The sequence below is a fragment of the Chinchilla lanigera genome, unplaced genomic scaffold (assembly GCF_000276665.1).
Source record: "Chinchilla lanigera isolate Chin_1 unplaced genomic scaffold, ChiLan1.0 scaffold00048, whole genome shotgun sequence".
Taxonomy (NCBI): domain Eukaryota; kingdom Metazoa; phylum Chordata; class Mammalia; order Rodentia; family Chinchillidae; genus Chinchilla; species Chinchilla lanigera.
Window position 1 is genome coordinate 13,595,168 of NW_004955449.1, and position 18,579 is coordinate 13,613,746.

Sequence of the window (18,579 nt, forward strand, 5' to 3'; positions counted from 1 at the left end):
CCCAAGCCTTTTGCCTTCCTCTTCACCCTGCTGAGACTTAAGTACAATGCTGGACATAATGGTGTGCTTGCAGTGTATTTATTATTTGGGAAAGAGATAGTAAAAATACATTACATTTAGTATAAATAACAAAGCATTTTAGATGTACTAAAATACTTAGATTTAAACCTACAAGGTAGAAATTATCAATTTAAAATTTCTTGGATACATAAAATATACTGCAATAAAGTTGTACAAAAGTTATCTATCTGTATTTTCAGCACATATACTTACTTTCCTGCCCACCCTCAGTTTTTATATTGTGTTATTCTAAAAAATTTCCTAGGTCCAATTTTTTGTTTCTTGTTTCTGTTTTTGTTTTTCGAGACAGGATGTCACTATGTAGTTCAGGCTGTCCTTAAACTCACTGTGTAGCCCAGCATTGCCTCAAACTCCTGGCAATCCTCTTGCCTCTGCTTCCCGAGTATTGGGACTACAGGTGTGCATCACCACGCCCAACTTAGACCCAGTTTTTAAGACCTCTTCTTTAATTATCATCCCTTCTAATCCAACTATTTATGCTCCAACTAAACAGTGATCCATCTCTGCAGAAAATGCTTCATCCATTAATCAATGTGGAAACAGAGGAGCTGCCCTTCATACCCCAGCTGGACAGGACATGTGCCATAGCTGACATGTCACCAAGTACTCCACCCAAGAATAACAATTCCCGAAATATGGTTGATCACTGACCTTGTCTCTACCTTAGTGTGGCTTCAAGGCAATTCTACATGATTTATTTTTGTTGAAAGAGCAATTAGCTTCTTGCCCAACAGAACGAGAACCGATGCTCTCTTTGAAGTTTTGTTCACGGCTTGCCTTTTCTGGCCAGCATTACTAGTGTGTAAAGATTCTGTATTCAGAAGCAGTTCTTTAGTTTTAATGGAAATTTTCCACTAATTTTATTTTCTTTATCTTCTGATATTACGGTTTCTTTTTTATCCAGACTTTTCCTTTAATGCAACTCTCCAAACAGTTTCTCCTTGCAAAATTAATTCTAAAATTAGTCTTGATTATTTCAAAGTCAGAAAAGGTCATTTGGGGGAGATTGGACAGTAGGAGCCAATCAGTTATTGCCCCACCCTTTCGTTAAACGGAAAAGGAATTGTAATCCAGTCTTTGTCGTCCGGTTTTACCATGCCACATGTTTCTTGCCCTCCCTTTTTTGAGGCAGCTCAGTTCTAGGGTTTGTTTTGTTTGAGTAAGCAACACATGACCCAGAAATTACTAATAAATAGGAAATATTTTGTCAGAAAGGTCAAATCGTCAGTCTCCCTCCACTTGTCCTTTCAGTGCAAAAGCAGTCTAACCACGTGTTGCCATCCAGAGTGAAGCTTGAGGGGTCTGTCGGGCAGTGTTGGCTGCACAGAAAGGGTTGGGAGTAGAGGTGACGGGGAGCTAGTTCTTGGCACAGCTTGAGCGGCCGGATGACTGAGCTGTGTGAGCCGCACCTCCTTCCATGAGATGTTTTGAACTAAAGTAGCCGAGTTCTAATTAAGATCTTGTTTTCATTAGTGCATATTTGCAGTACATAGTGTTTACATTCTTTGTGGGGAGCTGCTACATGTACGAAACACATCTAAACTCCTTTCTTCATCCCCTTCCCTTAACTCCCTACCCCCTGCAGCCATCTCTTGATGACCCCCTTCCTTTTTCTTTCTTTCTTTCTTTTTGTACATATTTGCAAAAAAAAAGTTTACATTCTTTGTGTGTAGTTGGTATATGGACGATTTTTCACAGGACTAAGGTTTTTTCAAGAAATATTCTACAATGCATTTTATGCCTGATCATAAGCTGGCAATTATTGAGTTGGCACAAAATGTAGGATATTTAAAATCTGGTTAATATGTAAGGACAGATAAAGCAATATGACCTAATATATTGGATGAGAAAAAAACTGAAATAGTTCAGTTGAAATATAGTGAAAGTATGTCTCTTGTACTGCATGATTTTAAAGGATACAGCAACCTCAGCCTTGTTCTCAGGGGTAAGCCTCCCAGCTGCACATTTGTCATTTCTGTCTGCATGCCCAACTTCCCTTCTTCCACCCTAAAAGGCCAGCCAGTTAATTTAGGAATAATTACTCTGTGTGCACGAATGTAGTTTTTGGCCATGTTCGGATTATGATCCTACCAAGGCCATCCTAATTTGCACCAGAATTGGCTTCCAGGCCCACCTGATCTACTGGTTGGTAACTCTGTTTAAGTACCTAATCTCAGTGAATCTCAGTGAGATAATATAAAGCAATCAATATGAAATAACTTTGAAAAATCTATAATAATATCTAGATACATTTATCATCTTTGTTTGTACCAATTCCCTGGCCCCACGCTTACAATCTCTGACTGCATTGTGTGCTTTTGAATTTCAAACAGAGTCAAAATATTGCTGTTATCTGTTTTGCAGATGAGAAAACTAGTCAGGGAGACATTAAATAAATTTCTTAAAATACTTTCAATATCAATAAACTTACAGGTGGTAGAGCCAAGATTCAAACCCATGCTTTCTGAAGAGCCAATACTCTTAATTTCTATCCTAATATAGGAATAATTTTTATGAAATTCTGTAAGTCTAGAGAGAGAGAGAGACAGAGACAGAGACAGAGAGAGAATAAAATCTCCTGAGTGCCCTTTTATTTTATTTTGGGTTTTTATTTTGTTTGGGTTATCATTTTGTTTGTCTTATTTTCCCCTTTTATCTTCTCTTGTGTTTAATTTTTTATATTTTTAAATTTTAAGTATATTTATAATTTTAGGATTTAAAGATAGTTAATTAAATAAACATAGAAGTGGCCACAACAGTTAGAATAACATCACCAGGTGGAATAAATATAAAGACATTAAGAAAAAAACTCAAGGAGTTTTGAGTGAGAGAAGAAAGTTATATAAGCGGTAAATGAGAATGTGCAGAAAAGATTTCTTGGTATTTAACTGAGTAAGATTATGTCCTTAATTTCCTTTTTTCTTTTTTAAGGGATGGGAGAGACATGGTGGATTCTGCTACAAAGTTGACCCAGTCCTTAGAAGCTTTGACCATGCTTCCAGTGGTTATTACTGTCCACCTGCACTTGTAACCATCACCAACAGGTAAACAAAAATGTTCTGAGAGAAACCTGACTATACTTTGACAGAAGGGCTTTTGGAGGGATAAAATCTAGCAATAATAAGAACCTTATCAAAATCTGGAATGTGGTATATTATACACTAATGAATTTTTTAAAGTATTGAGGTGAATTTAAATCTTCTGATGTTATTCTTAAACTGATTTTTGTTTTTTTGTTTGTTTGTTTGTTTGTTTTTTTGGTTTTGGTTTTTCTCCAGTACCGGGATCCGAACTCATGACCTTGCGCTTGCCAGGCAGGCGCTTTTTGCCGCTGAGCTAAATCCCCAGCCCCTTAAACTGATTTTTGAATGACATATAGTAAAATTTAAGGTGATTTTTACTTTCCTTAAAAATGTATTAATTGGCTTTGCTAATATATTCAGTCATATTTAAGTTTTATGTTCTAACTGCTTGTAATGGAAAAGAAATATGTTATTTAACAAGCATTTAAAAAATGTATGTGGGTGAGTTGTATAAGGTACTTTTTGCAGCAAAAAAGAAAGTATAACTGAAATGTAGAGGATATTCAAATGTCTCACCATTACTTCTACATTCTCTTTGGTTTAGATTTAGATTGAGAGAGACTGCGCCCTTTTTACACTCCATACAATCTGTGCTACAGCTGTGGCATAGAAGGTAAAGGCACAACAAAGATGCCCTCATGTCACTATCAATGCCAAGGACAGTGAGGGTGTGCCTATGACAGAAGCAGGCTAGCAGTCTTCAGTAGGACAGCCTTACCTGCAGCCTTTGCACATAGGTCTTTGCCTTTAAAAATATCCACTGAAAATTCAGATGAGGTAGTCTTTCTCTTTAGCCCCAGCTACTTGGAAGAATGAGGCAGGAGGATTGCATGAGTGTGAGTTCAAGACCAGCCTGAATCCCAGGAAATGGGACAACTGGTGCCATTTCTAACTAGAGACCCTTGACACATACGCCTGAGTTGTAGGATTCCTGTATGCTTTCTCCGCTTTTCCACAATGGAAGTCAACATTCAGTCATCAGTATTTCCCTTCTCATCTCATCCTCTTACCTTCCTGCCTTCTCTACCAGTCATTCTTCCAAATACTGCACAGGACTGTGCTTGCTTGTGCATGGAGGGATGCACTGACCAAAGGGGAATGGGCTGACAGCTTTTGGTCTCCATTAGCGTATAACCATAAGGGTGTAACATCAAAGTGTCTCAGCATTGCTTTCACCTCTGCCTTTCTACCTCCCTTGTATAGCTTCTAGGCAGAAGGAAGCCTATATCCACTCAACTTACTAGGCAACTTTAAAGTTTACACAAATACCTTGGCTTAAAAGTCTCCACTTAGTGAGTCGACAGAACACACTGCAGAAGCCTAACCCATGAAACAAGGCTCCTTTGTTAATGATACTTAATTATATTTTACACTGAAGAAAATAAGTCTAACCGTCTCATCTATTTTTTGTCTCATTCTTTTTTCTTTTATGTTTAATATTCATTGACTGCCTGCCACATACCTAACATAGTGTTAATTACTTCTTATACATTGTGTGACCATTCAAAAAATTAATAGTTGAGTTTTTTTAGAAAATTGTACATTGAATACATAGTTTGTAAGTGGTACCAGACTAAACACTCCCATGTCTTGTATGTACAAAAGAAATAAAAGGTATCTGTAGCTGTCTGTGTTCTACAGCATGGAAGCTAAAGCAATAGTACATAAACACATAAAACAAGTGAAGAAGGTAGAATAACACTCAAGAAAATGGATAAACTCAAAGTAACATTATAGATTGCTTGCAGTGACAAAGTGACCCAAGCCAAGGTAGAACTCCATTAAGAGTTCAAATGTTTCATATTCACCAGAATTTTGAGAACCTCACACAAGTGATAGAAACTATCTGGGAGTGGGGAATCCATTTCATTTCCCCAAAACTGAGTACAAGAATAGGGTGAGGATACTACATTTTTCCTTTGATTACCCACACTCACTAGCCAACACACAATTGTGTTCCAGCTCTGAAGCAACACAGTGGCATAGCGAAATTTGTTTTTAATCCCAGTTTCAGTTGATTAAGCGTGTCCATCTTGGCTTATGCTGGCATGCGACCCGGTCACTAACCAAGCTGGCCTGGCTACACTTGAGCAGTAATGTGGCATCTCTCCAGGTCGGTTAGCATGAGATACAATGTTCCAGAAATATGACTTTCTCTGAAGCTGTGACTCTGCCAGCCTCTCAGATGGAGAAAAGGAAGTATCCCACACTCTTGATTTTCATTCATTCAGACTTCATTGGGGAAGAAACCTCTCTTTGAGTAATGATACATATTGTCATGTTCTCCTGCCATGTCTTTTGTATGAGATGCTGGCAGGAGAAGGAACATCTCCTCAGACTCAGGAGCATCCTCAAGCAGCCTCAGTAAGCATTTTCTTCCATTTCTGGTTTCCTGTTTGAGCTGAGATGCGCCTGTCACTCTCCAGCACCCAGGCTTGTAGTTGCTAATTGATTTTCCACTCTTCTGCACAATCCAGTGACAGCTTTGATGGGCACAATTAGAACCACCTGCTACAAATTACTTATTTCTTTTGTTATTGGGCAACTGCTCCTGGTCTAGGACTTTTTAACGCTTTGTGGGATAGAGAGGGGAAGAAAAACAGACCTCCCTGCTAAATAACAGATTTGTATTTGCTAGTCTGTTATTGTAAAACTTTTTCAGACCCTGTCACTTTGCTTTCAGGCAGAGTAGGGATGCAAATCCTGATTTTCAAAGTTAGTGTGGATAATTATCTAAATGCATGTTTATCTAAATATTGACTCAGTCACCTGTGGAATGTTTGCTACAAAATAATAAAAATGATATTGATTTCATATCTTTTGTCCAAAAAGAGAAATCCTGCAATATTTTATTTTTTATAGGTTTAAATATATGTTTTCAGGTATTTATAAAGCGCTGCCAATTTCCTAAAACTGTCATATCCCCCAAAACACTTTTGTACTTAACTTTATAAAACTGTGCTAAAACATTGACAAAATAAAGTTTACCATTTAAACTTTTTTTTTTTTTTTTGATACCAGGAATGGAACTCAGAGCCTTGCATTTGCCAGGCAGTCACTGTGCTGCTGAGCTATATCCCCGGCCCTAAACCATTCTTAACTATACAGTTCAATGGCTTTACCTGCAGTCCACGGCTGGGCACTAACTCCCATTGTCCATTCCCAGAATTTTTCTTCTTCCCTCACTGAAATCCTGTACTCATTGACTAAAACTCCCAATTCTGCCCTCCCCTCAGCCCCTGATGACCACATTCTATTTCCTGTCTGTGAGTTTGACTACTCTAGGGACCTTGTTCAAGCGAAATTATACAATATTTGTCTTTCCGTGCCTGGATTATTGCACTTAGCATAATGTCTCAAGGGTTGCAACCTGTAGGAATTTCTTTCTTTTCAAAGGCTGATCAAGATCCCATTGCATGCACGCACCAGATTTTGCCTATCCATTTATCCATCAGTAGGCATTCGGTTTGCTTTCAACATTTGATTATTGTGAATAAAGCTACTTCAAACATAATGTACACAGTCAAGTTCCTGTTTCTAACCCTTTGAGTATATACTCAGAGGTGAAACTGTTGGATCATATTGATACTTATATTTTTTAACTTTTTGAGGAACTAACACACTGTTTTGCACCTTTTTGCATTCATACCAGTAGTATGTAAGAGTTCTAACTTCTCTATATTCTGACCAATATTCTTTATTTTCTGATTGTTTGTTTTGTTTTGTTTTATAATAGCCATCCTACCGGGTGTGTGTGTTAGTGAGCTTTCCATCACTGTGAAAAATAAAAATGAGAAAGACAACTTAAAATAGGCAAGGTTTATTTTAACTCATTGTTTCAGAAGCTTTAGTCTATGGCCAGGTGTCTCCTTGCCTTTAGGCCTGTGGTGAAATAGAACGTGGTGAAGGAGGAAAGGGCTCACTCACCTCATGGCGACCAGGAAACAGAAAGAAAAGCAGACAGCAGAAAGGGCTAGGGCCAAGATATAGCCCCGGGGCATTCCCCAGAGGACCCACTTCTTCCAAATAGGCTCCATCTCCTACAGTTTCCACTACCTCCCAATAATTAAGTTATTAATCCATCAATGGATTAATCCATTGACGAGGTCAGAGAGCTCATGACCCAATCACTTCCCAAAACCTCCACTTCTGGGCATTGTTTCACTGAGGACCAGACCTTCAATACATGAGTTTTGGGGGACACTTCATGTGCAAACCATAACACAGTGACATGTCATCTCATTGTGGCTTTGATTTGCATTTCCCTTAATGATAAATAACGTTGAAATCTTTTCATATGCTTCTTCTTTATATCTTCTTTGACCTATGTGCAAAGGTTGCAGGTAAGGCAGAAGAAATGTCCATTCAAGTCTTTGCCCATGTTTTAATTGAAATGTTCATGTTTGTTATTGAATTATAGGAACTCTTTATATATTCTGTATTTTGATCTCTTATGAGATATGTGATTTTCAAATATTTTCTCCCACTTTTTGGGTCAATTTTCACTCTGTTGGGAGTCTCCTTTTCATTTTTATGATGTCCAATTATCTACTTATTTCATTGCCTATGTTTTTGATGTCATATCCAAGAAATTGTTGCCAAATCTAATAACATGAAGCTTTTTCTGTGTTTTTTTTTTAACAAGAGTTTAACAGCTTTAGCTTTTATGCTTATGTCTTTGGTCTACTTTGAGTTTATTTTTTACACAGTACAAGGTAACAGTCACTCATTCATTTGCAAGTTGATATCCAGTTTTCCTAATATTATTTGTTGAAATGATTGACTTTTCCCTACAGAATGATCTGGCATCCTTGTTGAGAATAATTTGACCATATATGCAAAGGTTTATTTCTACTTTATTTCATAGATGTATATGTTGGCCTTTTTATCATTGTCACTTTTTTTATTACTGTAGAGTATACTAAGTTTTGAAATCAAGAAATGTGAGACTCCAACTTTGTTCTTTTTCACAGTTGTTTTAGCTATTCTGGGTCCCTTGGAATTCCAATTTAATTTTACAGTTAAGTTTTCTATTTCTGAAAAAAAATCATTATTATTTTGATAGGGATTGCACAGACTAGATCACTTTAGGCAGCTTGGGCATCTTAACAATATTAAACCTTCAAACCAATGAACATGGTGTCTTTCTATTTATTTGTGTTTTTGTTTGAGCTGGCTAGCTAGCCAGTGAAGCTACTTCCAATGCATTACTTTTTAATTGTTTTAGATAATACAAACACAGTAATCACAGTACTGTTATCTGCTGTTTGCTATGTTGTTCACAGATAAGAAATATCTTTTTTTCAGATATATATGTCACTGGTTAAACTGACAAAGAAATAAAATGTTCACTTAGAGATCAAGTACAAAATTCCTCTTTCTAAAGTGTAGACTTTTTGAAATACAAAACGTTTACTCTGAAATGAAAAAAAGAATGCAATCCATACTAAAATTTGTTGCTATTTTAAAATGGCATTTTAAAATTGAAATGTAATGGTTACCATCATGAGAAAATTTTTTTGCTAACTGATGAAAGTTCAAAATGTATTTTTCTATTAACACTGAAAATACATTCATTTCTTAACTTTTTTTAAAGAGTTAATTGGAAAAGTTAATTTTTTTCTGATTCCAAAAATTATTCTCCTGTGGAGTTTCAATTTGTAAGTAGGTACACATATGCAAAATACTACATCATTTGTCTATTTTTTAAAATAACAAATAATTTCCAGTTTATAGAATTTCTTAGAAATAAATACTATCCTGGCACTTATAATAATACAAAATATGTACATGTGGTTATTTTGGGTTTTTAAGTCATAACAACATTTGAATTAAACAACCCCTGTAAAATCAGACAAAAGACAAGTTAATATAAAACTCTGGAATGTTCTCTTATGAATAATTCTAAAATACAGGGCTAGAAATACATTTGAAAAGTCATCTTCTATACCACTGTAGGCCAGAGGTTTTCTGACCCTTTAAATAGTGAGTGGTAAAGAATATAAGATACCTATGTTTCTTTACCAGGTAGGAACAGATACTCAAAAATTGTACACTTTGTCCTAACTTGATTATTTTAGAATGTATGGTTTGGAAGAGAGCCACTTTTGTTAAATTGTTTTATAGCCTCACCATCTTGTAAACTAGACCTAGAAAACTATAGTCTTATTTTGATTTAATGTATGAATATTTTGTGCACTACTTAAAAACATACTTGCCAACTCAGAAGCAGTTTTCTGTTGTTTCAAGCAATGATAAATAGAGGTACAATAGCAAGCCAGAAAGGACGAAATAAATTTACAACCAATAGAGGACAAGAGCAACATGTTGTCATAAATAATCATATGCAAAGCCATATTCACAGACAAGGTCATTTTTTAACATCATCTGATAGATTTCATAGTAAAAGGTAATGAAAGAGCCAGTAACCCTCCCTGTGCTCAGAACCACCCAAGTAAATAGAAGTCTGGCCATAGCATCTACGGGCCAATGCCTTGCTGGCTTCTAACACAGGAATTTTTTAGGCACCAGGTAGGAAAAATAATTATGCTACTCTGCCTCAAAGTGGATCTGAAAAGCAGGTGGTATATTATGAGACTATGAACTAATGAAATGTAAGGAAAATTATAAAACATCTAGGCTGCATTTAGCTTCTTGTACCTTCCTCCTTACATAAGGTTCTGCTCCTACCACGTGGTTAAAAACAAACTTCTCACTTCAAATGTGTGCTCTTTTGATCATTAATAGAGAATTTGAAGAAAATATTAAAACATGGTAAAACTATATGCTCTGCGAATATGAGTGCCATGGATGCCTGTGATCACTAAATGTTCTAGCGATATCTCTAAGGCACTTCAAATTTTACTTTTTGTTGTTTATTTTTTCCTCTGTTAATTCCTTTGAGACTCTTCTATTTTTAAATGATCCCATTGCCTTTGGTACCCTTAGCAAGTTAAGAATGCATGACAATTTTTTTTAAATACAAAACTGCGATTTAAAAGTGTAACTTGCTTTCTCCTTGAATATTTTGGGTAGTTTCATCAGGCCTTACCTTTTCCATTGACTCAGCATATCTGGCCAGAAATCACCACTGAAATTACTTCTAATTTTATATGTCTTGAAAATGGATTTCTTGTATTAGTTTCAAACTTAGCTTTAAGTTTGATTTTAGTTAAATTTTAATACCTACATTTTTCTCATTAAATGTGCGTGTAGGAGAATAAATACAAGTTTTCTAGATTCCACTTTTGATGCATTCATGTTGGGAAGGGAGCATTCCCACCAATCATGGAATGCTGATTCATGAAGCTGTTTGGGAAAATGCTAGTGGGTGTGTGTGCCTTGAATTAAATCCGAGGATTTAAATTCATCTTGAAAATGCATATTTGAACACATTTGAATAAGCCAAGGACTCCATGTGCCTGTGAACAAACTGTTTTGGGAGCTACAGAATTATTACTCCACTTCCTTTCTTCCCGAGCACGTGTGCTGAAGGGGTGCGTGTGAACTTCACAGTGGTAGATGTTCATGCAGAAAAGCATACTGTGCTTCCTCCTCTTCCCGCCAAGCCCCACCCCATGCACATTACAGCCTGGTGTGTGGTATATGGCCTAATTATAAAACAGGCCACATCATACTAAAAGAAATAGATTGCTGGCTGTGTGGACATTACCACCTACACTTTGGAGCCAGAGCTGGACTCTGTTCCTTGACCCAGTTTCTTTTTTTGTCGTTTGTTTTGTTTTGTTTTTCTTTTGGTACCAGGGATCAAACTCACAACCTTGCGCTTGCCAAGCAGGCACTTTGCCACTGTGTTAAATCCCCAGCCCCTAACACAGTTTCAAGAATTAAGTGTATAAGAGTCAAATTCTCTTCATTTATGCGTTTCTGGGAATTACACTGGCACTTGGCATGTTTTAGTAGTATTCAGGGTCTTTGTATATTTTTCTGCTCCATGTTCTAAAGAATTAACAAGTAATGCAATTCTGGTGCCATTCTGCATACTTCATTATGTTTTCATGATACTTTTATTGCCCTGAAACATAATACAACCATTTCCTTTTTCTCTTTTCAAGGTTTGAACAGGCATTTATTACCAATTTGATCAGCAGTGTGGTGAAAACAAAGAACAGTTATTTTTGGATAGCTCTTCAAGACCAAAATGATACAGGAGAATACACTTGGAAGGCGGCAGGGCAGGAGTGTGAGCTGGTGCAGTACACACACTGGAATGCTCACCAGCCCCGTGAGTAGAGGGGTAGTGACCCCAGCTCTCCCTCGCTTTGTGGTTGTGTTTTCTTGACCCCAAATTCCTTCCACCTCTTAGTCACCTCCTTTGTTTCTTCCTTAATTTTTTTCTAATGCCTACATCAGCTAAAACGATCACCATAGGTTCCCAGGGGTTAGCATATGGCTGGCCATTTTTTAAAGTATAGTTCATATGCATCATTTGACATGTTCAAGGTACACATTCATTGTTGGAGCCTACACGTGTTTTTATTACCAGGAAGTTCAGTTTCTGTCTCCTCAAGTGCCACCCCAACCCCCAATCTGATCCCCTTTATTATCCAGAAATCTCAGGGGCTTATTCAGTCTAGAGCTGCTCAAGTGCACTACTGATGAGCACATCTGAGGAGTTCACAGCTGCAGCCTGTGGCCTCATTATGGAATGTTGGACCATCACCGAGATAGCGTTCTTGTCAGTCTTTCTCTTGTGTGAATACTGTCGTCTCTTAGCCAGATTCCAAAGTCAGCAGTTGATCCTCACATGTTCAGCTTTAGGAGCCAAAGCGTGAAACTATGCCAGGTTGCCCATTTCCAGAGGAGCTAATGGCTTCTACCACAACCTCTCTGTGTCTGTGGAACAAGCTTTAGGTGTGTTAAGCTTAGGTTGACAATCGAGACTGAGTGCACGTCTTTACTTCAGGGTAAGTTTCTGCTTGGATGCCTTGGTCCCTTTCTTGACGGTGGTTCTCCATCAGGACCACAGCAATAGACAGCAAAATAGATTACTTCTAACTTTGTATCTGGAGGAAAAGAGTTGTCTCTGGTGCTTCCCTCTCAGAAGAACCTAAGCTCTAAGGCCCTTTGTACTATATGCTTTTCTGGTTAAAGTAAATCTATGTAAATTGTATAGCTGCTCTAAACATAGGGAAATACAGTAAGAAAAATGTGGAAGTCCTCCATTGCACCCTTCTCTTGACCTTCCCAATATCAACACTCTTCCCTTCTCACAAATAACCACTGCTAGCATTTAGTGTGATTCTTTGGTATTTGTCTATGCACATTCATACGTACATGCATGTGTAATTTTTTGAATGGAAATAGAATTGTATATTTCTGTTATTTCCTTTTTTAACTTAACAGTCTGTCTTGGAGAACTTTCCATATTGAATTTATTATTTAATATTTTAAGTATGATATTGGGTGTTAGGTTTCAATGTATAAATTTTGGAGAGACATACACATTCAAATTCTAGCAACAGGAAAGCACGTGGTATGTGTTGTAAGGAGGACAAATAAATCTGAGTGCATTGACACACACCTGTAATCACAACACTCTGAGAGGCAGAGGCAAGAAGATTACAAGTTCTAATCCAACTTGGGCAATTTAGTGATCTAGTGAGACCTTGTCTCAAAATGAAAAACAAAAAGAGGTTGGGGATGTTGCTAACTGCAGGGACCCTGGATTCAATCTCTAGTACCACAAAAAAAGGAAGGAGGAGGAGAGAGGAAGGACAACACAGAAAGCACCAGATGATCAATTCCCCTTGGAGTTACAAAGGTTCAAGGAGGAAGTGGCCTTTCATCTGGTACTTAAAATATGGCTGGATTCGGTGGCTATCCCAGTAAACAAAGTTTTCAAGCATGAATAGCCATATGGAGCCAAGGAAACATGGAGTATCTTTGAGAAATTTTAGCAGCTTCACATAACTGGAAGTTGAGATAAATGAAAAAGAGCTGTAAAAGATAAGACCAGGGAGGTATACTGAAACCACAGTTTAAGATTATAAACTAAAGAATTTTTACGTATTCTCTAGGTATGGGAAGCCTTGAAGGTTTTAGATCAAGAAAGTGTTAGGATCAAATTATTTTTCACTTTCATTTAAGGTGTTAAGTAAAGGGGCTGGGGATATAGCTCAGTGGCATAAGTACCTGCCTGGCAAGCGCAAGGTTGTGAGTTTGATTCCCCAGTACCACAAAAAAAAAGGTGTTAAGTAGCATAATACTTAACAGGGACAGAAGAGAGTGCACTGAAGTGAAGGGAACCCACCACTGAGTCAGACTGAAGTTCAAATCCCAGCTAGGGAAGTTACTTAATCTCCCCATATCTATTTTCTCATCATAAGATTAGACTAACAGTGCCTACCTCACAGAATTATTAGGAGAATTAAATGAAATACTACAAGGTTGCTGCTGCCTTGTAAATAATAAATATTAGTCTTTCTTACTGCAGAGAAGTAATTGTAGGATTTTGCCTAAAACTAGATAAAATATGCTATGTGATCAAAAATACAGTGATGTTTCCTTTCTTAAAAAATTTATTACAGCAAGACACATTGTTATTAATTGCCCATAAAATACTCTCATTACTGCATGAACACACTTATCCCGTCATTTTTGTCACTTTCTGAAGCAGTTCTAGAAGTCTTTCATGAGTGTCTTTGGTTGCACTGTTGTGGCTGCCTCAGAGGCAGCATTTCTTTTTTTCTTAGACTCTCCATCTCTCCTTACATTATTTAAAAACACTATAAGAGGGCCAGGGATATAGCTCAGCGGCACAGCACCTGCCTAGCAAGCGTAAGGCCCTGAGTTCGATGCCTGGTACCAAAAACAAATAAAAATAAGTAAATAAATAAATAAGAGCTCTATAAGAAAACAGATAAAGGCCTTCAGTGAGCTTAGTGGTCTGGACCTGGCTGGTGAAAGAAGCTCTGTACTTGAGGATAGGACAATAAAAATTTCCAAAATGAAAAGCAAAGTGGGACAGAAAGATTGAAAGAAATAAGCAAGAATATCCAAGAACTGTGGAACAACTATAGAACATATAAATACTTGTAATGGGACTATCAGGAGAAGAGAGAAAGAAGAAACCCAAACACTATTTGGAGCAATAAACAAGAATGAAATTAATGCTAGGTCCCCAGGTACAGATCCAGAAAGCCCTGAGTACACCAAACAGAATAAATGTCTCCCCAAGCTACATCTAGGCATATCGTATTCAAACTTTAGAAAATAAAAGATGAAGAAAAATTCTTGAAGGAAGCCATGACAGGGCGGGGGTACACCTCGCCTATAGAAGAGCAAAGATAAGAATCACATATTTGTTCTTCTCAGGAACTATACAAACAATGCCAGGCATGGTGATTCATACCCATAATCCTAGCATTCAGGGAGGCTGAGGCAGAAGGACCACAAGATTGAGTCCTGGGCAATTTAGCATGATCTTGTCTCAAAAATAAATAAATAAATAAAAAGGTCTGGGGATGAGCTCAGTGCAAAAGCCGTAGTTCAATTCCCAGAACCCTATGGAGAATGAGACAGAGAAATGGAAAGAGGGAGGCAGGGAGAGAGAAAGAGAGAGAGGAAAAGAACCTAGGTAAGCAAGAAGAGAACAGTGTGAAATACTTAAAGTATTAAGAGAAAAAAAAAACAACCTAGAGTTCATACTTATAAAATTATCCTTTAAAAGTGAAGGAGAAATAAAGATTTTATCATATAAACAAAATTGAGGGAATTCGTTGCCAGTAGTCCTGCCTTGCAAGACATAAAAGGAAATTCTTAAGAGGGAAGTAAAACAATACAGAAACACAGACATACATAACATGGAAAGAGCGTTGGAGAATGAATAAGTGAAGGTAAAATGAAAACTTGTATTTTTCTTATTCTTAACTGCTTCAACAGATAACAAGATGCTCAAAATAATCATAGCAACAATGTATTCAAATATATATTAAATAAATATACAAAGGTAGTGTATGAATAATATTAATAATATATATATCAATAATACAATATTATTCATATATTAGTTTCTGTATAAATGAAATCAATGGTAGAGATGAGAGGGACTCTGGATGGTTGCGATGTGTCAGTGTAGGTTTGTTAGTTGTAGCAAATGTGCCCTTGCAGTGTATGACATCTACAACAAAGGAGATCGCATTCAAGGTCAGAATAAGTGGCAATATGGTAACTCTCTGTACTTTCCAATTAATTTTGCATATTTTAAATTTGCAATAAGAATTCTAGTTTTTCAATAAAAATGCAGATTCATGCAAGATGGAGTTAAAATAAACTTGATCTTTTTTATGTACAAAACATCACTCAGAATGTTTGTTTTGAAATCGGTGACTTCCCATAGCTCTAGATAAGATCTATCCCAGTTCACTTAATGGAACAACCTTTTTGTTCTGTAAGTCTACGAATTTTATTTTATTTTTTTTTTGTTTTTTGTTTTTTGTTTTGTTTTGTTTTTCTCTGATACCGGGAATCGAACTCACAACATTGCGCTTGCCAGGCAGGCTCTGTGCCACTGAGCTAAATCCCCAGCCCCTGAATTTTATTAAATTGAAGGAAACTGTAAAGTTCTGCGTCACATTATACTGCAAAAAAATAAAATAAAATAAATGAAAGCTCAGGTATTGTTTCCATACACTTTGGAATTTTGTTAGGGATGTCTGTATCTGTCAAAATAAATTAATACAGTGTGAGTAGAAAAAATTTTTGCTTTCTAATGTTAACTTCCTTAGGGCATATTTAGTTGTCTAAAATCTGGAATTGAAGCAGAGTTTCTTGTCATTCATAAGTTTCTGCTGTAATTTATCCGAGTGGCGCTACTATTCTTCTCTTTTCCCTGAAGCAAAAATAATACCATGATGCTCAGTTTAGCTGCTCATGCTGATTGACATTGAGTAAATTGTCTCGAACAAGATGAAAATGTAAATCTTTTTTGAAGAAAATAGCCATACAAAAGCCCCTGTGTTTCCCTTTTTCTTTTAAATTGCAGCTTGTAGAAACACCACCCTAAATCACATTTTCTTCCCTGCGTGTCACAAAAGAATGCATTAGCTTGTGTCCTGTCTCAGGATCTTAATCCAGCATAAACTGACCTTATGGATTGACCACTGGAGAGAAAGCCTGCAGCTTTTTATCACCAAGACTCTGCCCTTCATTTATAGCAGTAAACTATGCAGTCTGTGGTGAGACCATAGGTCTTTGTACACTTTGTATTATGCTTATCAAGTAGCATAATGACGCACGTGTATCCATCACATCTCAGCAATGCTCAGATCACGGCCAATCTTGCTTCAGCTCTACTCCCCATATTTTCTCATAGCAAATCCTGGATGTCATGTGGTTTCATCCACAAATATTTCAGTATTATTTCCAAAAAGACTTCTTTTTTAAAAATATGAGAATACAATTATCACACCTGAAAGTAATTAACTACAAATCCATAACATCATAAATCTTCAGTTAATGCTCAAATTTCCTAGTGACCCTTACATACTATGAAAATTATATGTATATTTTACAGTTTTTTAAAATCACGATCTTGATAAACTGCACTCATTGCAACTGATTAATAGACGTCCTAAAGTTTATTTAATATCTAGTCCCCCTAACCCCAACTTTTCTTTTTCTTAAAATGTATTTATTGGTAAAAATGGATTGTTGGTCCTACAAATTTTCCTAAACTTTATGCTTATTGATTGTATTCCCATCATGCTGTTTAATGTGTTGTTTTATCTTTTTTATTTTCCATAAAATCAAATTTTTAATCTTAAAAATTTAGACTCAGAAACCTGACCAAAATCGTTTTGTTTATTTTGTCTGATCATTTATTTATCTTTTTAAGACAGACCATTTCTTAGATAGTTTTAAGATTCTTCCTGGAAGCACATATTGTTTAATTTTCTTTTTGTGTTATTAACGGTTCTTGATGACAAATACATAGATCCAACAATTTTAGTAGAGGGTTTTGGGGGCTTTGCTTTTGTTTTTTGGCAGTGCTGGGGACTGAACTCAGTGCCTCCCATATGTTATGCAAGCACTCTTCCAGTGAGCTATATCCAAACCATCATTATGAGGTGTTTCTTCATTTACAGCTGGAATATTTCTATAAAGTAATGTTCTCTGATCAATAGCTTGGTTACTTTGCATATGGCTTACATGGAAAGCCAGAATACATGCTTAGTACTTTCCTTTTGCTAGTTTTTAAAATGATTGTGTATTTATTAGCATCCTCCAACAGTGATCAGTTAGAGGGGTAAAGGGTTTTTTTTAGCATTACTATGAAGTGAGAATTTTAAACATATTTGATGTATTTTAATTTATGAAGTTATCCTTTTCAATGCTTAAATCTCCCCATCATCATGAAAAGAATCTCTGGGAGGACTACCTCCCAAGTCCTTGTGATGCGACACCAGTAGCCATTCTTGCTATCTGGTGTGATGAGACCTAAATTCAGACTTTGAGTCACCTATTTCATCGAGGAGCCCTGGTCTTTTGGGAGGAAATGGCCTTATTTCTGTACACAGTCTGGACATTCAGATGCTCACTGTTTGTGTGTTTTTGTTTCTTGGCCATTTAAGTGGGCAGATCTAGAAAGGTGTGTGTGTGTGTGTGTGTGTGTGTGTGTGTGTGTGTGATGAAACACTTTTTGAGTTCAAAATGGTACTTTAAATGCAAAGTCAGGACCAAAGTTTTACTTACCGTGTCTTTTATCTATATTTCATTTCTTTCAGGACAAAATTCTCTGTTCTCAAGCTATCAGGAAATTCTGTTGCTTTTGCTAAACAAACAAACAAACAGCAATCACAAAGAGACTCTGTGATCCTTAGTTTTTTGAAAGAAGTAAAATATCCAGGTGAAATAGGAAAAATAATTTCTATTAAAAGATAACCATTGCCACTGATTAAAGGGAAAGATGATACATTAGGGTCTGATCCGAGGAGAAGCTGGCATTTTATGTAGAAACTTTGTACTTAGATTAAAAGACTCAATACAAGCAGAGTCTGATCTGTGGAAAAGAAAATAGGTGCATCTATACTTATTAAGACATTACAAAAAGGGCTGGGGATTTAGCTCAGTGGCACAGTGCCTGCCTGGCAAGCGCAAGGTCGTGAGTTTGATCCCCGGTACCAGAAAAAAAAAAAAAAAAAAAAAGGAAAGAAAAAAAAAGACATTACAAAAGCTCTTCTGAGTTGTGTGAGAGCTTCATTCAAATCTAAATGATAGAAAAAAAATCACCTGAGATCACTATTTTACAGTCACCATAGGCTCTGCAGCAAACGTCTGTTCCTAGATGGAGAGGCTGAATTCGGAGGCCTGTTTTGCACGGTTCCCCCAGGTTGCTCCAACTCAGTGGAAGCTTTCCAAGGACCAGGGGAACTGGATCCCAGCAGGGCAAGTC

At 36.7% G+C, this 18,579-nt stretch overlaps 1 protein-coding gene across 1 annotated transcript in view; it reads left to right on the forward strand.

Annotated features, from left to right (window-relative positions):
- Positions 1–18,579, forward strand: part of Pla2r1 (phospholipase A2 receptor 1, 180kDa) — a 111,450-nt gene that overhangs the window by 52,710 nt on the left and 40,161 nt on the right. Inside the window, exons 10-11 of the mRNA XM_005393355.2 lie at positions 3,013–3,125; positions 11,240–11,409. Of these exons, the coding sequence (XP_005393412.1) occupies positions 3,013–3,125; positions 11,240–11,409 (283 nt within the window). The remainder of the gene's footprint in view (positions 1–3,012; positions 3,126–11,239; positions 11,410–18,579) is intronic.